This window comes from Musa acuminata, chromosome BXJ3-4 (assembly GCF_036884655.1).
Source record: "Musa acuminata AAA Group cultivar baxijiao chromosome BXJ3-4, Cavendish_Baxijiao_AAA, whole genome shotgun sequence".
In the NCBI taxonomy this organism is placed as follows: Eukaryota; Viridiplantae; Streptophyta; class Magnoliopsida; order Zingiberales; family Musaceae; genus Musa; species Musa acuminata.
The window spans coordinates 8,561,742-8,580,471 of NC_088352.1; the positions used below are offsets into that span (position 1 = coordinate 8,561,742).

Consider the following 18,730-nt stretch of genomic DNA (forward strand, 5'->3'; position numbering starts at 1 on the left):
CTCGGGCGAGCACCCAGGCGGCGCCTGTTTGAAGCGCGCCGCTTGGGACATTAGCGAGGCGCTCGGGCCTCGCCTCACCTCGCCTCGCCCGAGCACCTAGGCGAGCGCCCGAGCGCCTCTTTCAATCACTGAACACTAGTATGACAAAGGGCGGAAGGAGGATAAGTCACATAGGAGAAGAGACAGACTGTCACGACCTTAGCTGGAATTGCCTAAGGTGTGAGGCACCCTTGCGGCCAAAGACGCGAACTTAGCTTGCGTTGCTTAAGTCGCGAGTTACCCTTGTGGCAAAGACGCGAACTTAGCTTGTGTTGCCTAAGTCGCGCTTTGCCCTTGCGATATTGCTCCGTAAGGATTAGCCCACTTTATAACCTCTCGCAGGTCCCGAAGGACCTATAAAAGAGAAAGTTGGTTAGTTCGAAAGAACGAGCAACGGACAAGTCCCGAAGTCTCGCGAAAAGGGAAAGCTTTACAAACAATTCGACGAACACCTTGTGTGCAAGAGAAAAGAGGGAGAGGGAGAAAAACAAGGCTTTCAAGGATGAACGAACAGCTGCAAGCCCACAAACAACCGCTCACCTGGTCCCGGGCGCGAAGACAAGTTCCCGTAAAGGTCACGTGCGAACTTGCGAAAGAGAGTTCTGTTCGGAAATCTTGGGGGCGACATCACATGCGCAGCGGAAGAACAAGAAAATAAAATCCCCGATTCCCAAAAAGATGTTCATCGTCGTGCGAAGATTGGTACGCAAAAATCCGCGAAACATGAAACTGCGTATAAAGTAGATTGTGTTACCTAGGGAGATCGTATATCCCTGTTTCCTTGCAGATCCTTAGGAGAGGGTGAAGGAGGTCAAGCGTCCTCCTCTCTAGCGGTGATCCACACAGTAGGGTTGCGACGACGATCCTCAAAACTCCAGGCCTGTTTTGAGGTGGAGAGGGAGAGGAGAATAGGAAAGGCAAGCAAAGACTCTAGCCTATGAGGCTCTAAATCCCTCCTATTTATAGAGGTCTCCTGTCAAACCCTAATGGGTCCTCCCCTAGTGGGTATTGGATCTGCATCCAATAAGACAAGGGCTCCGTCGGATATCTCATATCCGAACCTCTACTCATCGCAATGCCTACCATATGTATGTGACCCTCTAGGCCCAATATCGAACTGGCCGTGAGTCATACCTGTCAGAACTCCTTCTAACTCAGTGAATTATTATCTCTGTAATAATTCACTTGACTCATCGACTACGGAAGTACTAGGCCACTACCACGTAGTCCCCAGACGATACAGGGGAATCCAATCCATTGGACCTGTCTATCCTCAGTTACCGTGTACCTATAGTCCCTCATCCATCTAATATCCCAGAGACCGTATATCGAGCATGGTGTTGTCAGACTCATACGGTTTCTACTCGAGTCTCACTCTAATCGGATTCTCCCGGAGAACTCTTTCTCTCTCAACCCGAATGACCCTGGCCAAGGATTTGTCTGAGCAAGAACACATGGGATATTCCTCTCATGACGCCGAGAGTGGATGATCCTCTATCGACACTCAATAGCCCTCGTAAGGTCGACTACCACTCCCAATGACCAGTTGTACTAGATCTGGGACAGCCAAACCTATAAGTCTGGTATCAAAGAGTGGAGCACTCATACAGGACATCCTTGGTGTCTCAAGTCTAAGGACCATATACACCACTAGGACTACGGAATCGCTGTCTGACAATAAGGCATCATCAACCATCCAGCATTCCGTAAGCGGATCAATCAGTGAACTCATTCTCTAATGAGCACCTGAACTATATCCCTAGTGTCCCTACACGAGCAACTATTAGACCAGCTGCATCCATCATATGGACGGGTATACAGCACACCAGTCTATCCGGTTATCACGATGTCCCTCTCGAGTAACCTATGACCGGGATTATTTAGGATATGTGTTTAAAGGTGAATCGATCTCATCATCGTGATCTCATCACGATCCGATTCTCATTGCACAAATCCAAGGACATCACAATATATATATGCACATATGCAATAGTTATAAAGTGATATACGGCAAAATATAATAAGCAAAAAGATTCTGTATCAAGTCACACGTGCCATCACTCACGTGATTGGCTTGCTGGGCACCTATGACTAGCAATCTCCCACTTGACCTAAAGCCAATCACCTATGTGTCTGATCCCCATCAGACCCCTGTGACGCTCAAAGACAAAATGAGACAACGGCTTTGTCAGTGGATCTGCAATGTTATCTTCGGATGTAACTCTTTCCACTACTACATATCCTCGGGTTACGATCTCTCTGATAAGTTGGAACCTCCTCAAAACACTTCTGTTGAGACCCGGGTTCCCTTATTCGAGTAATCACCCCATAGTTGTCGCAATATAAGGAGATCAGCTCCTCGCTACCCGGCACGACTCCCAAATCTATGATGAACTTCTTCACCCAGACTCCCTCCTTTGCTACATCTAATGCAGCAATGTACTCCGCCTCTGTGGTCGAGTCAGCAGTGGTATCTTGCTTGGAACTCTTCCAGCACACTACTCCTCCATTCAAGGTGTACACATACATTGAATTCGACTTGCTATCATCGACATCAGACTGAAAACTTGAGTCTGTGTAGCCTTCAACCTTAAGGCTATTACCTCCATAGTAAAAGATCCTTAGTCCTTCTTAAGTACTTAAGGATACACTTTACTGCTTTCCAGTGCTCCAAGCCTGGATCCGCCTAATACCTGCTCGTGACACTCAGAGCATGCACTATATCAGGCCTAGTACATAGCCTAGCATACATGATAGACCCTATTGCTGAGGCATAAGGTATCATATTCATGTTTGCCTTTTCTTCTGGAGTCTTTGGGGACATACTCGTAGAAAGCAATATCCCATGTCTCATCGGTATGAGACCTCTCTTGAAATTTTTCATGCCAAACCTTTTGACAATGGTTTCTATATACCTGGACTGGGACAAGCCAAGCATCATTTTGGATCTATCTCTATATATTCTAATCCCCAAGATATAGGATGCTTCCCCTAAGTCCTTCATAGAGAAGTGTCTAGATAACGAAGTCTTTACCGTGGATAGCATTCCTACGTCATTCCCAATGATGAGGATGTCATCCACATATAACACCAAAAAGGTGATAGCGCTCCCACTTACCTTTCTGTATACACAAGGCTCATCTTCGTTCTTAACGAAGTCATAAGGTCTGATTGCCTCATCAAATCTTATGTTCCAACTTCGGGAAGCTTGCTTTAGTCCATAAATGGATCTAAGCAACCTACACACCTTATCTGGGCAATTCTTGGACACGAATCCCTCATGTTGCATCATATACACCTCCTCCTCGAGGTTCCCGTTGAGGAATGTGGTTTTCACATCCATCTGCCAGATCTCATAATCATAGTATGCTGCAATAGCCAATAGAATTCTGATGGATTTTAGCATTGCTACAGGTGAGAAGGTTTCGTCGTAGTCAACACCTTGCCTTTGACGATACCCCTTAGCCACTAGCCTTGCTTTATAGGTCTCTACCTTTCCATCTACTCCGATCTTTTTTCTTAAAGATCCACTTGCAACCGATAGGTACAATACCTTCGGGCGCATCAACTAGGTTCCAAACCTTGTTGGAGTACATAGAATCCATCTCAGAATTCATGGGTTCTTGCCACTTCCCGGAGTCTATACTCATAATAGCCTCCTCGTAGGTCTGAGGATCAATATCCTCAACATTCTCTCCTCTAATATGTCCCACATATCTCTTAGGAGGATGAGATACTCTATCAGACCTGCATAAAGTTGAAAATTATGTATTATGTACCCGAACAGACTCGGGCTGTAGAGTGGTGCTTGAGCTTGGTTCTCCAACCTCGCTCAACTCTATCATTCTCCCACTGTCTCCGCCAAGAATGTGTTCCTTCTCAAGGAACACTGCTCTCTTAGCTACAAAGACCTTTTGGTCCTCGAGATGATAGAAATAATACCCACAAGTTTCCTTGGGGTATCCCACAAATTTGCATCGCTCTGTCCTTGATTCTAACTTATCGGGGTTGTGTCTTTTAACATGGGCAGGGCAGTCCCAAATCTTAACAACCTTAAGATCAGGCTTCTTCCCTTTCCATATCTCATATGATGTAGACACTACCGACTTAGTTGGAACTCTGTTCAGAAGGTAAGCTACGGTTTCTAGGGCATATCCCCAGAATGAGATGGGTAGGTCAGCGAAACTTATCATGGACCATACCATATCTAATAGCGTACGATTCCTCCTTCCAAAGACACCATTGAGCTGAGGTGTATAAGGAGGTGTCCATTGGGATAATATCCCATGGTCCTTGAGGAACTGAGTAAACTCTGTACTTAAGTACTCACCTCCTCGATCTGATCGAAGAGTTTTGATACTCTTTCCAGTCTGGTTCTCCACCTCATTCTTATACTCTCTAAATTTCTCAAAGGCCTCGGACTTGTACTTCATTAAGTACACATATCCATACCTTGATAAATCATCAGTAAATGTAATGAAGTAGGAGTAACCTCCAATGGCATGAGTTGACATAGGTCCACATACATCACTATGTATGAGTTCTAACAACTCAGTGGCTCTCTCTCCAGTTCCACTAAATGGAGAGTTGGTCAGTTTTCCACGAAGGCAAGGCTCACAAGTTGCATATGACACATAGTCGAATGGATCTAGATATCCATCATTTAGCAACTTTTGAATCATTCCCTCATGGATATGACCTAGCCTACAATGTCATAGGTATACACTGTTCACCTCCTCTCGTTTCCTCTTAGACACTTACATTCATGATATGTGGAGTAGTGTCATGCATAAACAAACCTTTATGCAATATTCCTCTCGTCAATCTCCCCTAAGCTTTGCTAGAATTTACAATAAATTGTAGATGTGATAAGCAATATTGGTATCCAATACCAATGCACTATCACAAAAATCTAACAATTGGAGATTGATCATGAATGTACCTGAAGCTTCACCAAGCTTCTTGTTTCGCCCTTTCTGCAAGGTACTCTTTGCAGTTTCTCTTCCAGTACCCATCTTTACCACAGTGGAAGCACTGGTCTTTGTCCTTTGCTGGGTCTTTCTTAGCAACCTGTGCTTTACCTGATTTGCCCTTGCCCTTTCCCTTCTTAAAGGACCTTTCTGCTTTCCTTTTCTTTCTAGTCTCACTAGTGTAGAGAACTAGCTTCTCTTTCTTAATAGTACTCTCTGCCTCCCTCAACATATTGAGGAGCTCTGGGAGAGTCACCTCAAGCTTGTTCATATTAAAATTTATTATGAACTATGAAAAGGAATCTGGTAGGGACTGAAGCACAATGTCCACACACAAGTTATCCTCTAGGACCATTCCTAGACCTGTGAGTTTCTCTATCCACTCAATCATCTTTAGGACATGGTTCTGAACCGGTGTCCCCTCAGTCATCCTAGCATGGAAAAGGCTCTTGGATATCTCATATCGTTGAGTCCTTCCCTATTCCTCAAACAATTTGCGGACAAGTAGGAGAATGGATCTGACATCCATCTTTTCATGTTGTCTCTGTAACTCAGGAGTCATAGAGCCCAACATATAGCCCTGAGCAAGAGTGGAGTCATCAATGTACTTCACGTAGCGAGCGATCTCATCCTCGTTTGCCCCTTCTTCGGGCGTAGGCATCACTGTATCAAGGACGTACACGATTTTCTCCGACGTGCGAACAATTCTCAAGTTACGGAGCCAATCCGTATAATTTGGACCAGTGAGGCGGTTGACATCAAGTATGCCACGTAAGGGATTTAAAAGCGACATTTTCTGAAAATAAAGATGCAGCAGAAATGAATAACATGCAGATTTTGTAAGAAATAAACTATCAAGATATGGACTTCTATCTTAATATGCTCCCACTATTTTACTAACGAGTCACGCGACACCCTCAGCACGTGAAACGGAAGTCTTCGGCAGACTTCTAATGGGGATCAGGATCCAATCAACGTCTTAGTGTAACCTCGAGGGACTCGACCAATTACACTAAGCCTAAAAGGTAGGCAACTCTTACCAATCACAACTCCTTGTGATTCCCGTCCTGTTCGGCCTCCGAATCACCATGGCCTCGAGGGACTCGACCAGCCATGATGCTCGGTTAAGTCAACACCTTCGTTACAAGATGAGTCTGATTTGATGATATACCCTCGAGGGACTCGACCAAGTATACCATGCCCTCAGGTCACCGGTGACATTTCTATGTCGTAAGCAAGATAGCGAATCGCGATATAGGTGAGTCTCGAGGGACTCGACCAACTCAACCTACACCAGAAATCGGTTCCTACTTATAACGATGGAAGGCCACGTGGGTCAATCTAATTGCCTCACGTTTACCGACTTAATATTATCGAGAGATGTTTCTATGATTTGGTCTCCTAATATGACATGTCACACATATACATATTTAATATATATCTACATCGCATGCAAATATATATACATATCTAGTATGTGTATAAGCAATCAAACCAGATGATCATGGACCATAACCTAATATGATTAGGCCCGAGCCAGTAGGCCTAATCACTCACATCAAGATCTATGTGTGCAACGGTGCATCTCTATGCCCTGTGATCGTCCATCTCGTCCTCGTCGGTTCCGTCGACATCTTGATGCATCTCCATGCATCACGATCGTCCATCTCATGGGTCCCGCTATCGCATCCACGCTCCCGCTGCGCCTCCTCATGTGATTACAACTTAATCATAGGCACGCAGGCCCGACAATAAACGAGAAATATAATGGAGGCTCGCAGACCTCAATAATAATAATCACAAGTACACACATCACACGGTCCATGATCATCCGTCCACACATCATACATCACATGTATAAATAATCATCATCATATAGGACTACTAGATAATAATAAAAATAATAATCAACTAAACCTTTTAATTAATTAATATTTTCTGAAATCAGGGACATGTAAGAAATTTCTTAATTTATAGGGATATTTTCGTAATTTGAACAAAAGACAGAAACTGAAATTTCTCAAATTCCGAGGGGTAAAACTATCTTTTTCCCAGAAAACCCTAATGCCCTACTACCCTTTGCTACTGCCGCCGCCGCCGCCACCCTGCTGGCGACGGCTTGTGCGGCGGGGCGAGGGCGCTGCCCTCGCCTGCAGGCGGCACGCCCGCTGGCGGAGCTACCGCTGCGGGTGGGCGCCCCCTTCGGGCGTCGCTGCCTCCGGAGGGGGTGTTGTCCCGCTGGGCGGCCGCCCCTGTGGGGGGGGGGGTTTCGCCCGCGGGAGCAGCGGCGGTAGGCACCGCTGCCCTGCAGCGCCTCTGCCCGTGGGCTGCCACCCCCGCCGACAGCAAGCCTGTTGCAAGCAGGCCACCGGCCGGCTGCTGCAGACGGAGCCCCTGTGTTGCCCGCCTTCGGCTGCGCTTCACGCACGCAGATCGAAGGCAGTAACTGTTGCTGCCCTTTCTCGCTTTTTCGTCAACGATTTTTGACGTCAATATTCTTCCTAAACACAACACACGCAGTTCAAAACCAATCATTCGCACGAACAACCTGGCTCTGATACCACTGTTGGGAAATCTTGGGGGCGACATCACATGCGCAGCGGAAGAACAAGAAAATAAAATCCCCGATTCCCAAAAAGATGTTCGTCGCCGTGCGAAGATTGGTACGCAAAAATCTGCGAAACATGAAATTGTGTATAAAGTAGATTGTGTTACCTAGGGAGATCGTATATCCCTGTTTCCTTACAGATCCTTAGGAGAGGGTGAAGGAGGTCAAGCGTCCTCCTCTCTAGCGGTGATCCACACAGCAGGGTTGCGACGACGCTCTTCAAAACTTCAGGCCTGCTCTGAGGTGGAGAGGGAGAGGAGAATAGGAAAGGCAAGCAAAGACTCTAGCCTATGAGGCTCTAAATCCCTCCTATTTATAGAGGTCCCCTATCAAACCCTAATGGGTCCTCCCCTAGTGGGTATTGGATCTGCATCCAATAAGACAAGGGCTCCGTCGGATATCTCATATCCGAACCTCTACTCATCGCAATGCCTACCATATGTGTGTGACCCTCTAGGCCCAATATCGAACTGGCCGTGAGTCATACCTGTCAGAACTCCTTCTAACTCAGTGAATTATTATCTCTGTAATAATTCACTTGACTCATCGACTACGGAAGTACTAGGCCACTACGCCGTAGTCCCTAGACGATACAGGGGAATCCAATCCATTGGACCTGTCTGTCCTCAGTTACCGTGTACCTATAGTCCCTCATCTATCTAATATCTTAGAGACCGTATATCGAACATGGTGTTGTCAGACCCATACGGTTTCTACTCGAGTCTCACTCTAATCAGATTCTCCCGGAGAACTCTTTCTCTCTCAACCCGAATGACCCTGGCTAGGGATTTGTCTGAGCAAGAACACATAGGATATTCCTCTCATGACGCCGAGAGTGGATGATCCTCTATCGACACTCAATAGCCCTCGTAAGGTCGACTACCACTCCCAATGACCAGTTGTACTAGATCTGGGACAGCCAAACCTATAAGTCTGGTATCAAAGAGTGGAGCACTCATACAGGACATCCTTGGTGTCTCAAGTCTAAGGATCAGATACACCACTAGGACTACGGAATCGATGTCTGACAATAAGGCATCATCAACCATCCAGCATTCCGTAAGCGGATCAATCAGTTAACTCATTCTCCAATGAGCACCTGTACTATATCCCTAGTGTCCCTACATGAGCAACTATGAGACCAGCTGCATCCATCATATGGACGGGTATACAGCACACCAGTCTATCCGGTTATCACGATGTCCCTCTCGAGTAACCTATGACCGGGATTATTTAGGATATGTGTTTAAAGGTGAATCGATCTCATTATCGTGATCTCATCACGATCCGATTCCCATTGCACAAATCCAAGGACATCACAATATATATATGCACATATGCAATAGTTATAAAGTGATATACGCCAAAATATAATAAGCAAAAAGATTCTGTATCAAGTCACACGTGCCATCACTCACGTGATTGGCTTGCTGGGCACCTATGACTAGCAAGTTCAACGCCCGGTATATAATCAAAGCCCCATCTAGCCCTGTGCCACCCGGGTGGTTCTAGGGGTCTGAGATGGCTGACATTTTGGTGAGCGGAGGCAGCTCTCCGCAACCCTCCCGCGGCACGCGGAAACGGAGCTATTTTGGGCTGTTTTGGGGCTATTTTGCTCGATTAGGTGAGCGGTCGCTTTGCAACGCTGCAGCTTGTTCGAACTTACATATTTACAAGCAAAATGACCCAAAACCAAGAGAAAACATGCTGCCAAGCAGCTGTACATGCAGGTGTGAGCGACAAACGGTTCGTTGAACGGAGTTGTTGCAGGTGCGCGACGACCGTTCGTGACATTCTCCCCCACTTAAACTGTCGATGCCCTCGTCGACGCTTGTTGGTAGTTGTTGATGACTTCTTCTTCATGTCGTAGGGCGTCTTCAGGCTCCCAACTGGCTTCAATTCAGGGAAGCTTTTGCCACTTCACCAAGTACTCTGTCTGCTCAGCTCCGTTGGGTAGCTTTATCTTGCGGTCCGCTAGAATGGTTTCCACTCGCTTCTCATAGGAGGCTATGATGGGAGGTAGCCGAGTTGGAACACTTCGGGAAGCATCTTGCGGATCCGAGTGGTAGGCTTTTAGGTTGCTGGCGTGAAGAACGTTGTGAATTTTGAACCACACCGGCAGCTGCAACTTGTAAGAGACGTTGCCTACCCTACTGATAATTGGGAAGGGCCCTTCATACTTGCGAACCAATCCCTTGTGGACTCTTTTCCTAAAGAAATGGAGTGATGCTGGTTGGAGCTTTACCAACACCAAATCGCCAACTTTAAACTCTTGTGGTCGCCATCCCAAGTCGGCCCACTTCTTCATCCTTTTTGCCGCCTTCTCCAAGTAAGCCCGCGCAATATCTGCATTTCGATGCCACTCCTTTGCGAAATGATAGGCTGATGGACTACTCCCTGTATACTCAATTGCCATGGTGTGCGGATTCGACGGTTGTTGTCCTGTGATAATCTCAAAGGGGCTCTTGTTGGATGCAGAGCTCCGCTGCAAGTTGTAGGAGAATTGGGCAATGTCCAACAGCTTCACCCAATCTCGTTGATTGGCACTCACGTAGTGCCGGAGATATTGCTCCAAGAGCGAGTTTATTCTTTTAGTCTGGCCATCCGTCTGGGGGTGGAGGCTTGTAGAGAAGTATAACTTTGACCCCAATAATTTGAATAGCTCGGTCCAGAATCGTCCCAGGAACCGAGCGTCTCGATCACTAATGATATTGTGCGGGACTCCCCAATACTTCACTACATCCTTCATCATCAGCCTGACCGCCTCTTCTGCTGAACAATGTAGGGGAGCAACGATGAAAGTTGCATACTTTGAAAATCGATCGACCACCACGAGTATCGATCCGAGTCCCCCTACAGGTGGCAAGCTTGATATGAAGTCTAAGGAAATGCTCTCCCACGGCCTTTTTGGTACGGGCAACGGCTCCAAAAGTCCCACCGGCTTCCGCTGCTCCACCTTGTCTTGTTGGCAAGTAAGGCATGTTCGAACATATTCCTCCACATCAATCCCCATTTTCGGCCAGTAGAAGGCCCTCTCCACGAGAGCCAATGTTCTGTGAATGCCTGGGTGTCCAGCCCAAAGGGAATCGTGACACTCTTTTAAGAGCTCACGCCTTAAATTGTCCACTCGGGGAACATAAACCATATTCCCTTTTGTGTAAACAAGTCCCTCCTGGACCCAAAATCATCGTGCCTTGCCTTCTTTGATGAGCTGCATCACGATAACTGCTTGGGGATCACTATACAGTACATCCCTGATTCGGGAAAGGAAGTTGGAGTGCAACTGACTTGCTTGGCCTCTGCCCTCCAGTTGTACGGCATTCACGCATTCCACTTTCCGACTCAGCGCATCGGCCACGACATTCGCCTTCCCGGGCTTGTACTCCATTGCCATATCAAATTCAGTCAGGAAGTCCTGCCATCGTGCCTGCTTTGGGGAGAGCTTCTTCTGAGTTTGGAAATAGCTCAGGGCGATGTTGTCTGTCCTCAGCACAAATCGCGACCCGAGGAGGTAGTGTCGCCAAACTCGTAGACAGTGGATCACTACTGTCATCTCCTTCTCATGCACTGGATACCGCTGCTCGGTCTCGTTGAGTTTGCGGCTCTCGTAGGCCACCGGATGACCCTCCTGCATGAGTACTCCCCCAATAGCGAAGTCCGAAGCGTTTGTATGGACTTCAAAGGGCTCTCCATAGTTCGGCAATTTGAGCATCGGTTCTTCCATAACAACAGCCTTCAGATCTTGGAATGCTCTCTCACATTTGTCCGACCACTTCCACGGTTGCTCCTTCTTCAGCAACTCCGTTAGTGGGGTTGCTCGCTTCGAATATCCCGCGATGAAGCGTCGATAGTAATTGACAAAACCAAGGAAGGATCTCAACTCTGGCACCTTCTTTGGAGTTCGCCATTCCGCAACTGCTTGCACCTTCGACTTATCCATCCGAATGGAGCCATCACCGATTCGATGCCCCAAGAATAAGATCTCAGTTTGAGCAAAGTAGCATTTCTCCCTTTTCACGAACAAAGTGTTCTCCCTGAGAACTTTGAAAATCGTCCGAAGGTGCTTGACGTGCTCCTCGAGCGTTTGACTGTAGACGACGATATCGTCCAGGTAGACGACCACAAACTTATCCAAATACTCCTTGAATAGATGGTTCATCAGAGTACAGAATGTGGCCGGAGCGTTGGTTAAGCCGAAAGGCATCACCAAGAACTCAAACGCTCCATACCTGGTCACACAGGTAGTCTTCGCTTCGTCGCCTTCAGCAATGCACACCTATACCCCGACCGAAGGTCGAGTTTTGAGAAATACTTAGCCTTGCCCAATTTGGTCGAACAAGTCCGCGATGAGCGGGATGGGATACTTGTTCTTCACTATTACTTTGTTGAGGGCTCGATAGTCGACGCATAATCGGAGGCTCCCATCTTGTTTCTTTTGGAAGAGAAATGGAGCTCTGAAAGGTGCTTTAGAGCTGCGGATGAGACCACCGCTTAGCAGTTCACCTAACTGCTTCCTGAGTTCTGCCAACTCTGGCGGGGGCATGCGGTAGGGTGGTCTCGCTAGAGGCTTCACTCCTGGCTCCAGCTCAATGCTGTGATCCACGCCTCTGCGTGGTGGGAGAGTCTTCGGCAACTCGGGTGGCATAACATCTTTGAACTCTTTTAGGACGTTCGCCACCACAGCAGGTTCCTGAATGACCACCTCATTGAGTGGCTCTAGCTTCATAGCAGCCACAAATGTCAATTCGCCTTTTCGCACCCTTTTCTTCAGTTGTAATGCCGAAATGTATTGGGGCTCCTTAGTTCCTCTCCGAGAGACGGGAACCACGCAGGGGTCATCGCCTCCCATCATACATAGGGAGTTCAAGAACGGCATCGGCACCAACTTTGTCGAGTGCATAAACTCCATTCCAAGAATCACTTGGAAGTCGTCCAGTGGTACGGCCATCATGTTGGTGTTTCCGCTCCAAGTCCCGATTTTGATGGGAACACCCTTCGCCAACCCGGAGATTCGCCTGGCCTCCGAGTTCACCGCCTTCATTTGGCTTGGGCTCTTCTCCAAGGTCAACCCAAGTCGTTGTGCTTCGCGATCGGCTATGAAGTTGTGGGTAGCGCCCGTGTCCACCATTGCACGGGTCGTTTGGGCATTTAGCTTGATGTCCACATACATCAGCTCACTACTTCCTGTTTTTTGTGCCTTTGTCTTCATGTTCTCCCCCACTTGACCCCGCATAGCGTTCAACAGACGCATTGCTCCCATTCGGGGTCCTTGCGACTCCTCATCGTCGCTGCTGGATTCAGAACTGCTTGAACTAAGAGCAACAGCTTTGCCCTTGTCCGATCGGGGGGGGGGGGGGGGGGGGTGGATAGAAGCTATCAAAGCATTGAGTGCCTGTTTTTGTGGGCACTCCCTTACCATGTGCGGTCCTCCGCACAAGAAGCATCCTCCAGGTTTTGAGGCCTTGCCTTTCGGGTTTGGCCCTTTGTGGGAGCTCTTCTTCTTTTGTTCGCCCCCGAGCTCCTTCCCTCGAGAATGTTTTGGAGGGCGATTGCCTGAAGATTGTTCCCTTCTTGCTGGGTCTTCAGAGAAAACAAAGTCGGTGAGCCTTTCTGCAGCCGCAATTGCCCCGACCACGTCGGTAACATTCCTTCGATTTAGCTCCTGTTGAGCCCACGGTTTCAAACCATCGAGGAAGCTGAACAACTTGTCCTTTTCGGACATGTCCTGTATGTCCAGCATTAGTGCAGAAAATTATTTCACATAGTCTCGGATGGTGGTACTTTGGTGGAGTTGTCTCAACTTCCTTCTTGCGACGAACTCCGTGTTCTCCGGTAGGAACTAAGTTCTCAACTCCCGCTTCAAGTCCTCCCATATGTCGACTCGACACCGACCTTGTTGGATCTCCTCCCAACGAGTTCGCCACCAAAGTTTCGCATCTCCGTTCAGATACATTGTTGCTATAGAAACTTTGGTATCTTCAGAATCGGGCCTTGTAGCCCGGAAGTATTGCTCCATGTCGAACAGAAAATTCTCGAGCTTTTTGACATCTCTGGCCCCTCCATATCCATGAGGCTCAGGTGCCCTCAGATTTTGTGGCGGTGCAACGCGGGTGTTGCCTCCTCCCACATTTAGTGTTCTTGTGAGCATGGCCACCTTTGCAGTGAGTTCCGCCACAACATCCTGTCAGTGTTGCACAGAGTCTTTGGTGTCGTCAGACAGTCGGTCGATTATGGCCTCGACCTTGTCGATCCTGGACTCTGCTTCCTCTTGCGAGCTCTCTACCCCAACAAGCCTTTGTTGGCCATGGTAGAGTTCCTCCATGCTCGCTTCAAGAACGTCCAGGTGGGTTTCCGCCGTTGTGAGTCTCTCCTTGTGACTCTTTTTCCCAGTTAGCGCACCAGATTGCGCTTCCTCCGCTCGCGGAGAATAGCCAACTTCTCGCTCATCCTGTTCGCTGCCGCGCTCCTCTTGAGCGGTTCCAACAGCATGAGAGCGAGTGTGCACATGCAGCCCACATGCGGCTGCTTGGGGCAAGGGTCCGGCTTGCCCCGTCTTGCTTGATTCGCCACGATGCTTTGCTATGGCGAAGTTGCGAAGTTCGTTCGCTGTTCGCTCGAAGTGCTTGCCTGCTCTGATACCACAATGTCACGACCTTAGCTGGAATTGCCTAAGGCGTGAGGCACCCTTGCGGCCAAAGACGCGAACTTAGCTTGCGTTGCCTAAGTCGCGAGTTACCCTTGTGGCAAAGACGCGAACTTAGCTTGCGTTGCCTAAGTCGCGCTTCGCCCTTACGATATTGCTTTGCAATGATCAGCCCACTTTGTAACCTCTCGCAGGTCCCGAAGGACCTGTAAAAGAGAAAGTTGGTTAGTTCGAAAGAACGAGCAACAGACAAGTCCCGAAGTCTCGCGAAAAGGGAAAGCTTTACAAGCAATTCGACGAACACCTTGTGTGCACAAGAGAAAAGAGGGAGAGGGAGAAAAATAAGGCTTTCAAAGATGAACGAACAGCTGCAAGCCCACAAACAGCCGCTCACCTGGTCCCGGGCGCGAAGACAAGTTCCCGTAAAGGTCACGTGCGAACTTGCGAAAGACAGTTCAACGCCTGGCATATAACCGAAGCCCCATCCAGCCCTGTGCCACCCGGGTGGTTCTAGGGGTCTGAGATGGCTAACATTTTGGTGAGCGGAGGCAGTTCTCCGCAACCCTCCCGCGGCACGCGAAAACGGAACTGTTTTGGGCTATTTTGGGGCTGTTTTGATCGGTTCGGTGAGCGGTCGCTTTGCAACGTTGCAGCTTGTTCGAACTTACATATTTACAAGCAAAATGACCCAAAACCAAAAGAAAACATGCTGTCAAGCAGCTGTACATGCAGGTGTGAGCGACGAACGGTTCGTTGAACGAAGTTGTTGCGGGTGCGCGACGACCGTTCGTGACAAGACGATACCGAAAGAGAAGAGGAGAAGAGGCAGACTAGAAGGTGGGGAGGAGAGGCAGCAGCAAAAGCACAGAAGGAAAAGGATGGACTACATCAAAAGCCATAGAAGTTCGAACTTGCATAAAAATACCTAATAGCCAAGAGACCAAGGTGCCATCAGAACTCTAGGATCAAACAAACAAGAGCCTCTTGATGTTGCAATGTCTTCCATCAGTAAGTGAAACAGCCGAAACTTATGGCTACTTACATCCCAAAACATACATACAGAGGCCAAGAGCATCAGCTGTTGTGATGATAAAAGAATCATTCAGTTGTACACATAAATATACCCTACCCCACAAAAAAAAAAAAAGTATGTGTATTCACAATTTAACCAATACAGCCGAAAAAGGCTGCATATCACTGTCGTATGCAAAGGACGCTGCATATTATTGTCCTACGCAAAAGGATTGCTGACTAACTTAGACAAGATCATTGCATGGTTATGTTCTCGACACAAATTTTTAAGATGTTTTCTTTGAGATAAAATCTTACAGAGACAGAAAAACTAGAGTAACTTTGGCAGCAAGATGCAAAGAGAAGTTTGCTTACAGAGACGGAAAAACTAGAGTAACTTTGGCAGCAAGATGCAAAGAGAAGTTAGCTTGCATGCACAATTGAGCACTGCTGCAACATCAATCTCATTACAGTACATAAAAGTTCAGGGCAACATACTTGTGTGATGGTACTGACCTAATCGATCAAGGAGGACTCCACAGTATTTTCACGCTGGGCTTCCCTAAAATCAGGGAGGTCAGAGTTCACAGAGAACTTCAACAACCTTTTCTTCTCCACATGTTTGAGACAAGGCTGCAGGATGAACCCAATAAGCATAGCTGTAACACTTACAACCATGACCTTCAATGTGGCAAGCGCCAGAACCACACATATCAAGATAGTAGGGGGGATAATCATCAGAATGCAACCAGCAGTCCCTAAAGGAATTTTATAAGGCCGAGGAGCATTCGGGTAGATCAGTCGTAACTTTATGAAGGCCACAAACTCCAAAATCATTCCAAAACAGTACAGGAAATTCTCAGCAGCGACAATCTCTTGAAAACTCATCCAAGACAGCAAAAGAACGCCAGAAGCAGAGAACAGTATCCCCACGAGAGGAGTCCCATAGCGGGATCTCTTGCCAAAGAACTCTGGAAGCATACCCCTTTCTGCCATTCCAAGAAGTTGATAAGAATCACTGCTCATTTCAGCAACAAACATGCCCATGTTGGATAGAGCTGAAGCCCCTTGCACCCACCATCTCAACCACACCCCAGCAAGAATTTTGGCCACATCGGAAAAGTAACCATCCGTCCATAGCTCCCTATCAAGTGGGATGGCTCCTGTCCCTGCTAGAAGAGGATATAAATAGCCAAAAACAACTAAGATAAGTGCATAAAACAGAGCCTTCGGGAGGGTGCTCTTAGGGTTATCCACCTCTCCTGCCAAAGTACTGATTGAGTCCCAATAATTAAGATTCCAAAAAAGCGTATTCAAGTACAAATTCCAGTCGACCTTGTTTATGTCAACCACCAACCACCTTGATGGTCTGAGTTTCGGAATCGCCACCAACCCCATCAAAATAAAAGGAGCAATTGAAAAGATCCCAAGAAACACAGCCATCCAGCCAACTATGGTCAATCCTCTATAGTTCATGTAAGTCAGTGCAACTGTAAGTATCAACACTGCCAAAGTCCTCAGCAGCCCACCTCCCAAAGCTGGAACACCAGACTTCAAATAGTCTAAGAAAAGAACTGGATACAGAGCATTGTCAATGACACCACTAAGCCATTTCATCCAACCTTGCTGGAAACCCCAGAAAGGGCCCAAAGCTGAAGAGACCCACACAACATAACCTCCATTTTCGGGGAACATGGTACCCATCTCAGCAGTGATCAGTGCTTCAGGAATGCTCCATATGAAGGGAAAGATCAGGAAGCCAAGTATAGCCAGAAGAGGGCCACCAGCCTGAACACTGTCCTCTATCCCAAAGGGGCCACCAGATACCTCATAGAATATAAGGAAGACAAGGGGGATGACCGAGACCTTCCGAATATTGTCTAATTTGGGGGGAGCTCTCTCATCGACGAAATTGTTCCCTGGATTGTGATACTCCCCCATGTGAAGAGAAATAGGTCCAATGCTTGCAGTGCTCCTCAATCACTGCAAAAATGAATAAGAGTTGTCTTATTTGTTCAAACAAATTGCAGGTTGACACTTCAGGCAGCATAAAAATTTCTGTCTCTAAATTTACAGCAAGATTTCAACTTTACTAAAAGAAAACATATACAATTGCTTCTGTAATACGAGAACTGATAATTTCTGATGTCAGGGATAGAAAATTTTCGCTTTTGGATTATTGAGTTTTCTTCCATCATCCTGATATTAAGATTTGGAATAAAGTAAATGCGAAATTTTTCATGGTCATTAAGCAGAATAAGTACTCATCTCATCGATGTTAACTTGAGAACAGTGGAATTGGATTCCAAACAATTGGGAAAAATTCCCGTCTCAATTCACTGGAGGCTACACTGCCACAGTAAACAACCAAAGGCATATATAAAAGATTGAAGTCTAAATTACCAGTTCCAGATAGTCAGGAGATCACCACTAAGGGAAATCGAAGAAGATAATTTACGTGAGCAACCAATATAAGCTACACCCGAAAAAAAAAAAACACTTTTTTTTCCCAAAGAAACGATTTTGCGATCGAAATCAACGTCAGTAACCTAACAAAATCCAAAGGAGGAACAAACGAATAAGAAACTCTACCACGAGGGCGAAAGAATCCAAATGTCAAACTGAGATCAACACAAAGGGCCACCAATGCAAACAATCTAGCGATCCCAAACAAAGCAGATCAAGGACAGTCAAATATAGCAAATTAAGGTAATTAAAGAGTCGAATTTGAACTCACCACCCACAGGGAAGGCCTTCGTTGGGATTCAATCACTCGATCATCAACTCCCCTCCGCTGCCAGATAGAGCGATCGAGTTGCCGACTCCGAGGGGGAAAAGGGGGCAGAGAACAAGCTGGAGATGCAAACAAAGAAGAAGAATGGAGTCACCGAGAAGTCACTGACCCAACGTATGTTACGTGCGGGACCCACCAATAACCACCCAGTTGGACACCAACGAGGGAGGAGTCTCCGTCTGGGATCGCTGGCTGGGTTACCCCGAAATGGGTGAGAACAGGCCGCGGGCTACACCCGCGAATCGTCACCGTTCATTGTTGAACGGACGGGCTACAGAGAAGCAAGTTATGCGAGGCAGCAAAGTTGGGGGACGGGAATCTGTGCGATCTCGGATCAGTCACGAATCTCCAGGTAGCATAGGTGATGACATCCTGTCAATTTCAATACATTAGCTAAACAATTTATGATGCCTAAATTATCATTAATGATTCTTTTAATGTTAATAAGATTGTAAAAGCATCATCTTCATTTGGGGTAATTATAGATTCTCAGTGGTAAGTTACCTTCAGCTATATGTATACTTTAAAAAATTATACTCACATCTCTTTAATTAGGAAAGTAAAATATCTATATCTATTTATCATAACATAGTCGATTTTACTAATAAAAATATAAAATTAAAAGATAAAAAATATAATTTTAATATTCTAATTGAAGATGGACA

General features: G+C 46.9%; 1 protein-coding gene across 1 annotated transcript; it reads right to left on the reverse strand.

Annotated features, from left to right (window-relative positions):
• Nucleotides 1-15,553: 15,553 nt before the first annotated feature.
• On the reverse strand, nt 15,554-18,159 carry LOC103981202 (probable polyamine transporter At1g31830). The gene is made up of 2 exons (XM_009397836.3): nt 18,009-18,159; nt 15,554-17,254 (listed from the first exon to the last, which is right to left on the reverse strand). The coding sequence occupies exon 2, from the start codon at nt 17,210-17,212 to the stop codon at nt 15,788-15,790; it is 1,425 nt and encodes a 474-aa protein (XP_009396111.2). The 5' UTR covers nt 17,213-17,254; nt 18,009-18,159; the 3' UTR covers nt 15,554-15,787.
• Nucleotides 18,160-18,730: the final 571 nt, after the last annotated feature.